Source organism: Sitophilus oryzae, unplaced genomic scaffold (genome assembly GCF_002938485.1).
Source record: "Sitophilus oryzae breed Bouriz unplaced genomic scaffold, Soryzae_2.0 scaffold_1167_pilon_pilon, whole genome shotgun sequence".
In the NCBI taxonomy this organism is placed as follows: domain Eukaryota; kingdom Metazoa; phylum Arthropoda; class Insecta; order Coleoptera; family Curculionidae; genus Sitophilus; species Sitophilus oryzae.
In genome coordinates this window covers 573,591-587,371 of record NW_022145801.1, presented here as the reverse complement: position 1 = coordinate 587,371, position 13,781 = coordinate 573,591, and the positions used below count along the sequence as shown (strand labels likewise).

The 13,781-nt window shown below is 32.3% G+C and overlaps 1 protein-coding gene across 1 annotated transcript in view; it reads left to right on the top strand.

The window, feature by feature from the left end:
* The first annotated feature begins 678 nt into the window (after nt 1–678).
* LOC115888233 (glutathione hydrolase 1 proenzyme-like) overlaps nt 679–13,781 on the top strand; it is a 32,111-nt gene continuing 19,008 nt past the window's right edge. The window contains exon 1 of the mRNA XM_030907894.1: nt 679–1,102. Within this exon, the coding sequence (XP_030763754.1) occupies nt 1,092–1,102 (11 nt within the window). The 5' untranslated portion in view covers nt 679–1,091. The remainder of the gene's footprint in view (nt 1,103–13,781) is intronic.

Below are 13,781 nucleotides of genomic sequence, written 5' to 3'. Positions count from 1 at the left end.
AAAAGCAAAAAATGACATAATATACAGGGTGTTCAACTCAAAAAAATCATCCCGATCCCCTCAGATTTTTTTAAGCCACCCTATAGAAGTTAAAATATTTTTCTGAAATACATATTCGTACATACTTTAGGTTTGCAATTAAACAAAATTCTCAAGTTTTTTTATTCTAGGATCTATAGATGCCCGACGCACTGTTGCCGAACCCTGTATATCACATTTCCTCTTTGTTGTTCAGTTCAGATACTCAGGGGCGGATATAGGATTTTATTTTAGGGGAGCCAAAATAAAATATAATCTCGAATATGCTTTTATTATAGCGCCATTTTTAACACAAAAACCTCTGTATCCGCCGCAAATGCGCATGTTTTTACAAGAAATAAAGCCCCCACAAGCGTATATATTATTATTTTAAATTTGATAATATTGTGATTTTGATTAACCCTGTACATGAACATTTTTTTTAAAATGATACGCAAAATCCACTTTATGTTTCAAAAAGGAATTAACCTCTTGATTTTTTTCTTTACTTATTCATTTACGCGCGGTATTTGATTTATACAATAATTAGTATATTGACAACGTAAATCTAAATTGTCTCTACAATTAATCCTTTTTTATCCTTGGTAATCTGCAGTATCAAGTTTGAATTACATATTCATACGCGAGCTTCAAGTTCGCCTTCGCGCGTTTATCAGTCGCTAAAAAGCGTCCGCGCGTAGCGGTACTCATTTCTCTTTTATTTCTCCGTTCATATGTCTAAAATTTTTTGAAAAAATAACATAAACCATCGATTAATGAGTTACCCGCGCCATACAATTCAATAACAAAAATAAAGGTAATTTTCCTGTCAGCAAAAGAATCCTAATTTTTTTCACGTTCAAAAAATCTCAATAATTCTGAACGCATAATTTACCTTGTGCCTAATTCGTGATTGCTAAAGCGTAACTTTTTTATTTGGAATAATTTCATAATAAACGAATATTATAGAGTAATATTGCCAGTGTTACATGTTATTAACAAATTGTTTTTTAATAAAGTTAAAATAGTAAAAATATTCGTAAATTGTTTGACAAATACTGTTGGACGCAAATATGAAAACTCCGTAAGTATTTTTTATTTGTTATTTTTAATAAGGTAGTTATTTTAGAGAATAGTATTAATTGAAAAAACCAGTACTAAATTATTAGATAATTTATGTTTAATGATTTTTTATTTATATAATATTTGTCGTAGTGTTGCTCAAAACTTAAAACTAGTAAATATTTTTATTTTGTTTTTCGAAAATAATACACTTTTATATTTAAAGGGTTTTGAAGATGTTTAATTTAAAAACGTTAAAATATTTTTTTGCCACTAAGGATCAATTAATTACATTTTATAATATACCGGTATACAGGGTTGTTCACCACATACGACACGGAGTATTGTAGCTAAACGATGAGATTTTTACAAATTGTAAGTTTGGGGTTCGTTGAAGGACTATTAGCGCTACAATTTAAAAATATTTTTACAAGATACAGAGTGTCCCAAATAAATAAAAAATATCAAAGTTGTATTTTTTTAAATGGAACACCCTGTATACTATTACATTTTTAGTTTCTACGATTAAAATAAAGGTAAATTTGATTAAGGTTTATTATACTTAAACCTTACCGTTTTTGAAATATTTTCAATTTTGTGAAATTGCAGTAAAAATTTTAAAGCTTCATTTCTCCAAGGGTATCAATGTTTTTAATACTAAATATTTAATGAAGTTTATTTACTGATCAGTTATTGTGTTGCAATAATAAAAATAATACTACCTTATACAGAGTGTCTAAAAATTTATTTTAAATAATTATTAGCTTCAAACGGCAATAACTTCTTTAATTTAAATGGAATGCCCCGTATATTTTAGGAGAATCAGATGCACAATTAAATTGTCTATCAAATTGTATTATACCATTTTTTACCGATCCCTTCAAGTTTTCGTAGAAAATGCATTTTCTTATAATTTAGACCTCATTTATCAATATATCCATGGAATATTGACATTTTAGATTGTTTTTAAAGCAACAAATGTATAAAATGTACAGACTAGTAATATTATCGTTTTTAGCAAAACGATAATATTACTAGCCCATTTGTATGCAAAAAGAAAACTATTTAAATCTTTATAAAAGAGTATACCATTAATTAAATAGAACACCATTATTTCCGCCCATATACTAATTAATTACATACTTAATTGTGTTCGTTAATAAATTATTATAAATAAATGTGGATTTGAGTCAGAAATTAATATAATAATAAGTTATCAAATTAAAGTCTCTGTTGTTATAAATAAGCATTTATTAAAAAATGAAATATCATTTTTAAGGTGTTACTTTTTATCACACTGTCTAATGCCCATACAAAATTCAGTTTTTTAGTATTTGGAGCAATTATTATTAATCAATGCAAACAGTCAGTTAATGTAGTTTGAATACTGGATCATATTAATTGGTCCTCTTTAACAAATATTTGAACAGTTTTTTTTTATTTTTTAATGAAATAAACGAATTATATCGACAATATTAGTATCTGTACTCTTTAAAAATTTGATACATCTTTAAAAATAATCTAAAATGTCAATAGTCCATGGGTATATTGATAAATAAGTTCTAAATTACAAGAAAATGCATTTTCTACGGAAACTTAAAGAGATAGGTAAAAAATGATATAATATAATTTGATAGACAATTAAATTGTGCATCTGATTCTCGTAAAATATACAGGGTGTTCCATTTAAATTGAACAAGTTATTGCCGTTTGAAGCTAATAATTATTTAAAATACATTTTTAGACACTCTGTATAAGGTAGTATTATTTTTATTATTGCAACACAATAACTGATCAGTAAATAAACTTCAGTAAATATTTAGTATTAAAAACTTTGATACCCTTGGAGAAATGAAGCCTTAAAATTTTTACTGCAATTTCACAAAATTGAAAATATTTCAAAAACGGTAAGGTTTAAGTATAATAAACCTTAATCAAATTTACCTTTATTTTAATCGTAGAAACTAAAAATGTAATAATATACAGGGTGTTCCATTTAAAAAAATACAACTTTGATATTTTTTACTTATTTGGGACACTATGTATCTTGTAAAATTATTTTTAAATTGTACTCTAATAGTCCTTCATCGAACCCAAAACTTACAATTTGTAAAAATCTCATCGTTTAGCTACAATACTCCGTGTCGTATGTGGTGAACAACCCTGTATAATTACATTTTATAATATACATGGTTGCGCGAGGTTGCGTATACTTGACACAATTTTGGGATATTAGGAGTATAGTACCGTTTAAATTGACCACAGGTAAAAAGCAAATAATGCCTATGAAAATAAATTTCAATAACTTTGTAGTTACATAAAACAAATTTCACCATCAATGTTTAACGTTTTGATATGGGTGCAGCTTATGTACAAGGGGTATATGTCTCTAAGTCCAACCGTTTGACTATAAATAAAATAATAATACTCAAAAACTATTAGGAAGTCGCTAAGCCTAAAAAAATACATAAAATATATAAGAAATAATTGATATATCTTTTGGACATGTGTATATTAAATATCTGGTCAAATATTTCAGTTCTTCTTTCATAGTAAGTGTGAAACATTTTTATTGTTCAAGAAAACTGAAAAAAGCTACAGATATATAATAGTATTCTTAACTACATATTTTATTTGCCAAATTTATGAATAACAAATATTAACATAAAATATCATAAAATTTTTAAGTGGTATAATTAGAGTTTTTGATAAATGAGTAAAAATTGTCATTGTTTAGAACAATAATATAAAATGCCAAGTCAGTTTTAATTTGTATCAGATCACATTACATTCACCTGAAGCGAGATAGGTACATCGATATTCACATTATTTGTTTTGGTTAATATATGTTATAACTTATTTCCCTTTAATTTTCTTCTAATTTAGTTGATGTTTTTTTTTTAATTGTGAAATTTTATTTGTGAAAATGTGGAAAAAAATATATAGAATTAAAATGAGAAAAAAAATATGTTTCTTAAGATGGAGAGTGCAAAAAATAATTAAAAAATTATAGCACTCTATCCTAACAATACAGGACACATAAAATATAAAATATACATATATTTGGGCGCTTACCAATATTTTAATAATGTGAGCAAAATAGATTCAAAATAATTATTTTTATATTGCAAAGACATTTTTTCATAATTTTTTAGTAGGTAGGCTATTAAGATCGGCAAAAAAAAGTTTTTTTAATGTCACTCAAAATGAGTTATTTGGGTCATAAATGACCTAAATACAAAATATTTTCATGGTGTCTGTCTGTCCGTCTGTCCGTCTGTCCGTCTGTCCGTCTGTCCGTCTGTCCGTCTGTCCGTCTGTCCGTCTGTCCGTCTGTCCGTCTGTCCGTCTGTCCGTCTGTCCGTCTGTCCGTCTGTCCGTCTGTCCGTCTGTCCGTCTGTAACACGATAACTCAAAAACCGCTAAACTGATTTTAACCAAATTTGGCACAAAAATACTGTGGCACCCAAACATCTGGCCATTAGTTTGGTTTTTGGTGGGGGTGGGGGGTTGGTAAGGGGGTATGGGAGGAGGTTAAATTGAAAACGCGGTTTTCAATTTAAGATTAGGAATAATATTTGCAACAAAATTTGTAATAACATCAAAATCAGTCAAAGTCGCAGTTTTTAAGATAAAAAAAATGGAAAAATTCCTTTACTTTGAAACTAAAGGAACTGCCTACCAACTTTTTATTAACATATTTACGTGCCTCCCGGCGCCAATTTTTTCGTCTACAGACAAGGTTTTACTTGAGGTTTTGACTGAACAGGCAAGACTGACGTTAAATTGTTATGCGTAGACATGGCTTAAGGGGACTCCCAGGTTAAATATGCACGCTAATTTTTAATATGAATTTTTGTGTAATATTTACGTTCTAGGTAAACTACCTTGCAGTTTGTAGTAAAAATAGTACTTTCCTACGAGAGCTGGAATATTAATAGCATATTGTTAATATATAGTTAGTATAATGACCTCTATGGGTATAATAAAGTATAAAAGATTAATAATCTTCTTTATTTTTTTTGTGAGGAAATATGTCTTTACTTCTCTCCCAGAAAGTAAGGTAAAAATAGCCAAAAATTAGATCTAATATACAGAGTCATTATGTGTATAACGATTATGTACCTAAATTCAACAATTTCCGAACTATGAAGTTTTGATTTAGAAATGTTAAACGAAAATTTTGTAATTCCCAGATTTGATATAATCTCATTTTATACATCTATAAATGTTAACTTGGAAACTAATGTCAAATATTATTAAGTAGCACAGTTTCCGATGTATGGTATCGTCAAATGAAAGCAAACACATCAAAATTAATTAAATCGAATGGTTTAAGTGATATTTTCAAAAGTTAAAAAATCGGTAAAAAAACTTTTAAGTTAAACGGTTTTATCTTATGTGCACTGAAAACTAGAAAATAATAATAACAATTAGGTATTTTGAACTTCTAATTCAGAAATATTTTAGTACTAGGCAGAATAGCTTTTAGGCATATTAGACTAAAATAAAAACGTGGGGTCCCTCTGAAATCTTACCTATGGCAAAGCATATCTTTATAGTTGGTAGATCATGAGCTCGGCGTTCGCTGGTGAAGCCGCCACGGCTGGTTATTGATTGTCAAAATTTCCAGTTACGATTATAGTAAGTCGATGCAATCCACACTTAGTATAGAAGAAAGTATTACAGCAATAGTTAATTTTAGTCTAATATGCCTAAAAGCTATTCTGCCTAGTACTAAAATATTTCTGAACTAAAAGTTCAAAATACCTAATTGTTATTATTATTTTCTAGTTTTCAGTGCACATAAGATAAAACCGTTTAACTTAAAAGTTTTTTTACCGATTTTTTATTTTCTAGTTTTTAGTATTTAACGGAAATGCCTACCGAATATTCCTCATTCTATTTAATTCATTTAGTGCATCATTATTACATGGTTTTTTACCTGATAATTTATTACAATCTGACGCTCAGGTGTTTCTGACGCTAACAACTCTCTCTGTCTATCGCGTTCTGATGCTAGCTTAGACTCATGACGCTCAGGTGTTTCTGACGCTAACAACACTCTTTGTCTCTCTCGTTGTGATGCCAGCCTAGACTCATGACGCTCAGGTGTTTCTGCCGCTAGCAACTCTCTCTGTCTGTCACGTTGTGATGCTAGCCTGGACTCATGACGCTCAGGTGTTTCTGACTCTACCAGCTGCATTTGTCTCTCACGTTGTGCTATTAACTTCGCATCATGTTGCTCAGGTGTTTCTGTTGCTAACCGTTCTCTTCGTTTCTGTAGTCGACTATAGGTTTCATTTTCACTTTCTTTTGCATGTTTCGTTCTATATTTTTCTTTCGCCTTTTCGAGCCTTCTTTTTCATTGTGTAGCAGTTTCGTTTTTATTTTTGTTTGTTTTTTTATTTATTGTTTCCATGTTGTTCCCACGAGTAATGGACATTTTAACGGTCGACCCCCCCAGAGGTTCAGTAGAGGGGCAAGGCTATAATATACAACAAGAGGCGCCCAACCTTGAGGGGAAAACGCTTGCGACATTACATTTTTAGCCACCCTAATGCCATACAGTCCTCAGCACGTTTTAACCTATTACCTTAACTTGGGTGGTAAAGCTACCGCTAACTACGTAGGTACGTCTAATCACCTATTTTTTTTATCTGTCCTTCTAACGTCACACAATCTTGGACACAACTGTTCTGGACACGACTACTCATGCCCTCACCTAATACGCCATTTTGTAACGACGTCCATCTTGGATTTTAAATTTTGTCATAATCACAGTATTCTACTAGTGTAGGCCTTTCATTTGATACCCATATTGAGGGGGTTGTGGAAAAATATGAAATCCGCCATTTTGTACCGGCGGCCATCTTAGATTTACAATGTTATTGATATTACTATATTGTATTGTCATCGGAACTAAAGGTGTGTACCAAATTTCAGATCAATCTGACAACAGGAAGGTACTTAAATTTCAATTTCTAATTTTGACCCAAATAAACAAACAAATAAATAAATACCGTACGAGTCGAGCTAAATAAAACCGTTTAATAACTCGGGAATGGTTGGTTTGAGGTACATTGTGTGTATCTGGATTTTTGATTCGAATTGAAGGAAGAACTGAAATATGCAATAATATACAGGGGGTTCTATTTAAAAAGATAAAACTTTGATGTGCCACGACTTTATGACCCAAGTAGCATTTTCACCACTTGCGACCACATATTTACTAAACACAACGTTGGATTAGTTACAAAAAATAGTTAGCTCCGTAGCTTGGGTATTAAAATAAATGTAAACGTTGTTGTAACGTTGTGCCGACGTTGCACTAATACTATAACAAAGTAAAAGCTTCTGCGACGTCGAATAAATTTTGTCTTGTAACCTTTTTTGCTTAAGTGATTTTTAGGTGATTCGGACAACGTAGTTACAATGTTGGGCAATAAAGAGTTTTCCGACGTCACTTTCAGGACCTATTCCAAGGTTATGCAAACGTCGTCTGTTTTACTAATTCCAACGTTGTTTAGATTTCCTTATTCTTACGTTGGTAGAACGTCGAGCCACTACCTTTTTGCAACTGCATTGAACCATAACCATAAATCTTAAGTTTTCACTTCGTTCTGTTCAATCAGACAGTTCAGTGCTGTTTTTGATTTTACAAAAAAACTTAATTAAAATGGGACGTAAGAAAGGCACATATAAAACTAAATTTAACATCGACATATTACCGATACTTTATACACTCCCTCGTTTATTTAGAATATAGAGGGCGGGACAAGCAAATTTTGCTTTGACGTTTGACAATTATTGATGGCCATGTCTCGACTCTAGGATGACTAAATTAGGCAATCTTGCGACTAGTGTACTACCTGTTAAGGCTGAACTGCGACTTTATTAGTCCAGTATGCGACTACTCGAACTACTCCATCTTAATCTCCAAAACAACAAAGTGAAAGCCGCCATATTGTTGAATAAGAAAATGTTTCGTTCCTGAAATAGCAATTCCTGCTTTTTGAATACATTAACTTGAAATATTTGACCCTAAACAACACGCGGAAACAATTTTTTCGACTGCGAATAAATTATTCTCATTTTACTAAAAAAAAAATTCAAGAAATTTTTTAAAACTTCTTTAATTTTAAGGCCCATTAGTATTTTTCAAAGTAGAAACAATACATTTATCAATAAAGTTGTTTGCGTTTAACTTTTTTGCCTTGGGTAACGAGTTACAGAGTTGGTTAAAGTGTTTCAATAATTATGATCTTCAAACATCCTCTACACTTAAATACTTTTGTTTTGTATTCCTTTACCGCCATCCGGCATATTATGTCTATAACTAAATCATAAAAATAATATTTTTACTATAATTATCTCAATTTAGGATAAAACGCGACTTAGACGCCATATTATTATAGTTTTGTATTTCTGTGAATTAGGATTTTAAACAACGTTGCAGTTTGTACTAAATTACCCCAAGTAGCATTTGGACGTTATCTAACGTCGGGTATACGTCGCGTTCAATAAACCCGACGTCGGGTACCAACGTCAGTTCGACCGCCTGACGACCCTTATTTGCACCTAAATGGGGAATACAGATTCGGGTCGCCTCGACGTCGGTATCTGACCTAATAGGGAATGTAATCCTACCAATTACCAACGTCATATTACGTTGGATTTTAGTTACTTAAAATTCGTCGCTAAACACTTACGTTACGTTTAGTTTCATATTCGCTACCAAGAATACATAAAAACCTAACCAAACTACCTAATTACAAATGAATTCATAATCACTCCTCGAATATAACTATAAGTGCCTATCTAATTTCATATTATAATAATTCTGAAACATTAATCCAGACATCAGTTTTGTCAACGGAAGTAACTTTTTTGATATATCTGATTAAAATACTCCGGAAAACAACGAGCGCCTTCAAAATAAGGTAGATTTATGAAATAAAAATATCTATAAAAAAGTAATTCGCAAAATATTTTTTTAATTTTCTAGCTGGTTTAATCATAAAGCTGTACTGTGGTTCCCCCCAAACTCAACCTTATCAATATTATTCTACTAGAAATCGAAATGTGAATATAAATTTTAAAAACAAAAAACTATTTTAAAATGGCTGACAATCGGATGCTTGTTAAGAATGGCGGATTTCTGTGTCCGACTTAATATGAACTACCAATATACCAATTCCGACCGGGTCTCCAACATTAGTCGTCTCACACAACCGAAGTCATCAAACCGGACGACCGGCAATCGTATTATGACGTATATAATTCCAACGTACGCCACGTAACCTCACTTTGCGTATCAGTGATTTGTGGATTTGTGCAACTATATTTTAGTTTTTGTTTTCTCCTTAAAAAAAATGGACAGCCACTTTTTTAAACCTAACCTAACATGTGGGGGGAGGAAGGGGTCTGCTGGGGTTTCCTAAGCTAAAAAATGAAATTAAGATGCACCAATGTAATGCAGCATCTGTTCCGGATAAAAAGCATTTATGGGTGGAGGCAAGACATCACTACTACTATTATTATTTTGCAAAAGCCTCAACCTCTTTCTGTAAAATGTAGATGAATGTCTAAATGCCTATTTAGTGTTTTTTTTAGGCATAATAAAAAAATTAAGTATGTTTACAAAAACTTTTTATTAGGTTATATTCATGATGTTCATTAGGTCGCAAATGCTACTTAATGGGTTGTATTTACGGACGTAAATAGAGATACGTATAAATTAGGTTATAAATATGAACATAAAATACAACAAAATATAATTGGACGTTACTTTAGGGATTATCAGTGAGACGTATCCTGTTCGGACAACGGGTAGACGTCGGGCTAGTTCAAGTATATATACGTCGTGCAAGCCAACGTGGGAACGACGTTGGGAAATTAATAAAAATGGTACGTTGTTATTTTGTACGTCGACAGATCGTTGGATTTACCGACTCGGATCCAACGACGTCGCTTTTAATAGGAAAGCGACGTCACCGGTCGTATTACCGGCACCCGACCTAAATTAGCACAAAGTCTGACGTCGCTTCAGGTCAGATTTAGTTCGAAGTCAGATAGATGCTACTTGGGAGGCTGCTAGCCAACGTCAGTATCCAACGTCGTTTCGATCCAAAAATTATTCTCCAAACTAGTGCAGACTAGGGTTGGCACGAGGTTGTGCCGCCGTTGCGCCCCGACGTTTGGTCGCGTGACACAACGTTGTCCCGACGTCCAAATGCTGCTTGGGATACTCCATGCCAACTTAATTCTTCTGTTGATCTCTGGTAATAGAGATCCCAAGCTGTGTATTAGTTGTCCCAAATACATGTATTCTTCTACGATTTCCAGTGCTGTGTTATTTATTAGAATGGCTTTTCTGTCCACTAGTTCATTGTACAGTACTTTACTTTTTGCTAAGTTCATTTTGTAACTTGTAGTTCTTTAGGGCTATTAGCAATTAGGACTATGTCATAGATTTAGGAAGAACAGATATCACATTATGCATTTTAACCCGATCAAACATTCGGAGGTTGACTACGTACTGTAAAAACCAACTGAGATAGAGAAGGCGACATTGCCACATATCAAATTTGCGCCTATCTACTTAGTTTGATTTGCAGAAAAGGTGACTTTAAAACCTTCACCGGATATCAATAAATCTCAATTTCTTAATTAAATGAATAGTTTATTTTTAAAGAAGCATGCGTAATAATATGTTATTAACCAGAGGATATATGCGTTACTATTAAAGGACATGTTTACTGTTTAATGTGCTGAAACATCTAGAACTATTGGCAACGTCGCTCCTAGTCTTCCAGAATGAAATGAGCCGTCCGTCCCACCACCCCTCGCGACGGCCCAAGGTCCGTTATAGCGTATTACGTTTTGCTTACGGTGTGTTTGAAGTCGGAATCAAGTCCGAAGTGAACTTTTCAGTGTTTTTCAGTAGTTTTTGTTTTTGTTTAATGTACATTTGAATCTGCGAATTTTCAACATGGTACGACAGTGTCAAATGTGTAGGCAAATAAGCTCAAATTACCCGAATTTGTCTTTTCACAGGTAGGTATTGTTTCCGCCGCGCCGTAATCGTACATAGGCGTCCCACAAGGGAGCCTCTCACAATTAAAATCATTTCTAATTATATTTGTTGAATTTTGATCTATTAAAACAAGAACGTAGTAGCCGGTAATTGAATTATAATTCGTCTCAATTACTACCTAACTGTTGTAGATCATAACAAATTTTATATATAAACGTTACATTTGAAATTTTATTATAAGCCAGAAAGTGACATTTTTTTCTTAAAATTGCGTCCTATTTTGGTCATTATATACGATATTCGAAAGGAATTTTGCTCAACAAATAAACAAAGGTTGAACCGACCTTTTTTACATTTTATGCTTTATTATATCTGCCCGTTCGGCCTTGTTTAGACAATTTTTTACCACCGTACAAATACATCTTCCTAGAGTTATTTGTACGGTGTGTTTAACTTTTTTTAGAATGGGACGAACTGTAAATAATTCTTAGGCTACTAGTTTTATACATATCTATATAGAGAGCGACCCAGGCCTCCAAAAAAGCTTTTTACCTATTACGTTTTTGGTTTGTGATTTTTATTTCAATTTTTTACATAAGATGGGGGCCATTGTAACGCACATTTTCAAAATATTTTTGTCAACATACAGGGTGATTCAAACCGCAATACATATGCTTAATACAGTTCATGAAGATTAGGACATTTAACTAAAATTTGATTATCTGATGAAGCTACCTTTAAAAGTAAAGGATTTGTAAATAAACGTAATAGGTATTTATTATTATGCGACAGAAATCCCATACTGTAGCACACAGATTTTATACTTTTAATGATAAATGCCTTCTATTGCGAGACTAAAAGGCAATTGCCTCGTATCAGAGCCATCATAATACAAGAAGAAGACCGAAAGTCAAATCTTGTCTTATTTTTCAAAAAAAAACACAATTTTCTCATTAAATATTGATTTTAGGTATAGGAAGTTATTAATAATACAAGATTAAACAACTATTACACAGTACTTCACAGGAAGCTATCGATTGCGAACTAACTAAATCGTTACTAATTAGGTACTAATTTTGAAAAGTTCTTTTTAAGATAAAAAAAGGTAAAACTAAAACCTAAATTATAATTTGAGATTAAACGGGAAGTTCTAAATAATGTTGCCTATTCTAAACAAGAAAAATGTATTTATAAGTTAAGTTTTATAAACATTCCTAATTAAATTTGGGCGAAAGGATATTTCTGTTTGCTGTAGGTAATTTTCTCAGGGAAAATACGTAAATAAAAATGACTTTTTAAGTCAAAAAAATCATAAGGACAAGTTATTCTAAAAGGACTGTCCTTTTCAAAAAGGACAAGTGGCAACCCTAGGTATTTCTGGAATGGAAATTTAATGGCAAATCTACAACTTTGGTTTGAAAATATGTTCCGGCCACCTATGTTTACAAAAATGTCTAAAATGTGCTTAAATGCCTCCATATTCTGAAAAAAAAATGAAAGAAGAGTCACCAACCACAAACCTAATATAGAACTATTTCGGAAGCCTGAGTCACCCTGTAAATCTTCAAAAGTAACTGAAAGTTTATATAAGAGTAACTGAAAGTTTAAATTGAAAATTGACGTTGGAGCGATTTTCGAAAACTTCTAACGTTTCAACATAAGTATATGTGGGATATTAATTGTATTATTATATTAGACCTTATAACAAAACTCATCTGACGAAAAAGTGTTAATGTAGTATATTAATATGGAGTAAAATTTTACTAATTACTTTATTTTACTTTACTAATTCGTTCCAAAAAACGATACGCCACTGGCCATTAGAACAATCCAAATGTGCCTAGTTGCCGGGGTCGGAAATTTTAGACTTCTCTGTCTCTTCTGTCCTTGTTTGACACATTGGAATGTTTGATACACTACCAACGAGTATTTATGAATGAGATGTTCGGTCTATCTTTATAATGTCTTTGATTAATCCTTTGTTGGTCCAGTCCAGTTCAGGGAAGATTTCTTCTAGTGTTGCTGTAAACAGCTTTGGGGATATTGTGGTTCCCGGTCGTACTCTTTTACCGCTTTACCAGTTGGGAACTCTGGGGTTGTTTTATAAATCATTCCTCGTTGCTCGTACTTTGGCTTCTTTGTATATATTGGCGAGAGTTTCTATATAAGGCTTTGCAATACCTTGTTTCGCTAGTCGCTAGGGCTTCTATTATTGCCTTAGGATGTATTGAATCGAAAGCCTTCTCAAAGTCTATAAAGGCTATGGCGAGTGGAAGTTCGTATTCTTTTGTTCGACTGATAGTTTCTTGTGTATGTATGTGTTCAATAGTGCTGAAGAATGCTGAAGAAAAGCTGTTTATATCAGTCCGTAAGTTAAAAAAACGAAAAATTGCATTAACCTAAAAAAAATAGCAAAACAAATAAAACAATAGGATGAAATGTCAGAACGGTCTGCTGTTATTACTTTTTGATTTCCCCTGTAAGCCTAAACACTAACATGGCGCCCATGTAGGCATAACAAGATTTTTGGATGCGCACTCGTCGAAGCTCATTCATTCTCCTTATGTCTATATCTCTGGTTGGAACCAATATTCGGCCCAGTTTTCGACAATGTTATACAATACACATAATTGGCAAGTGTCCCCCACACCATGTGGCAAAT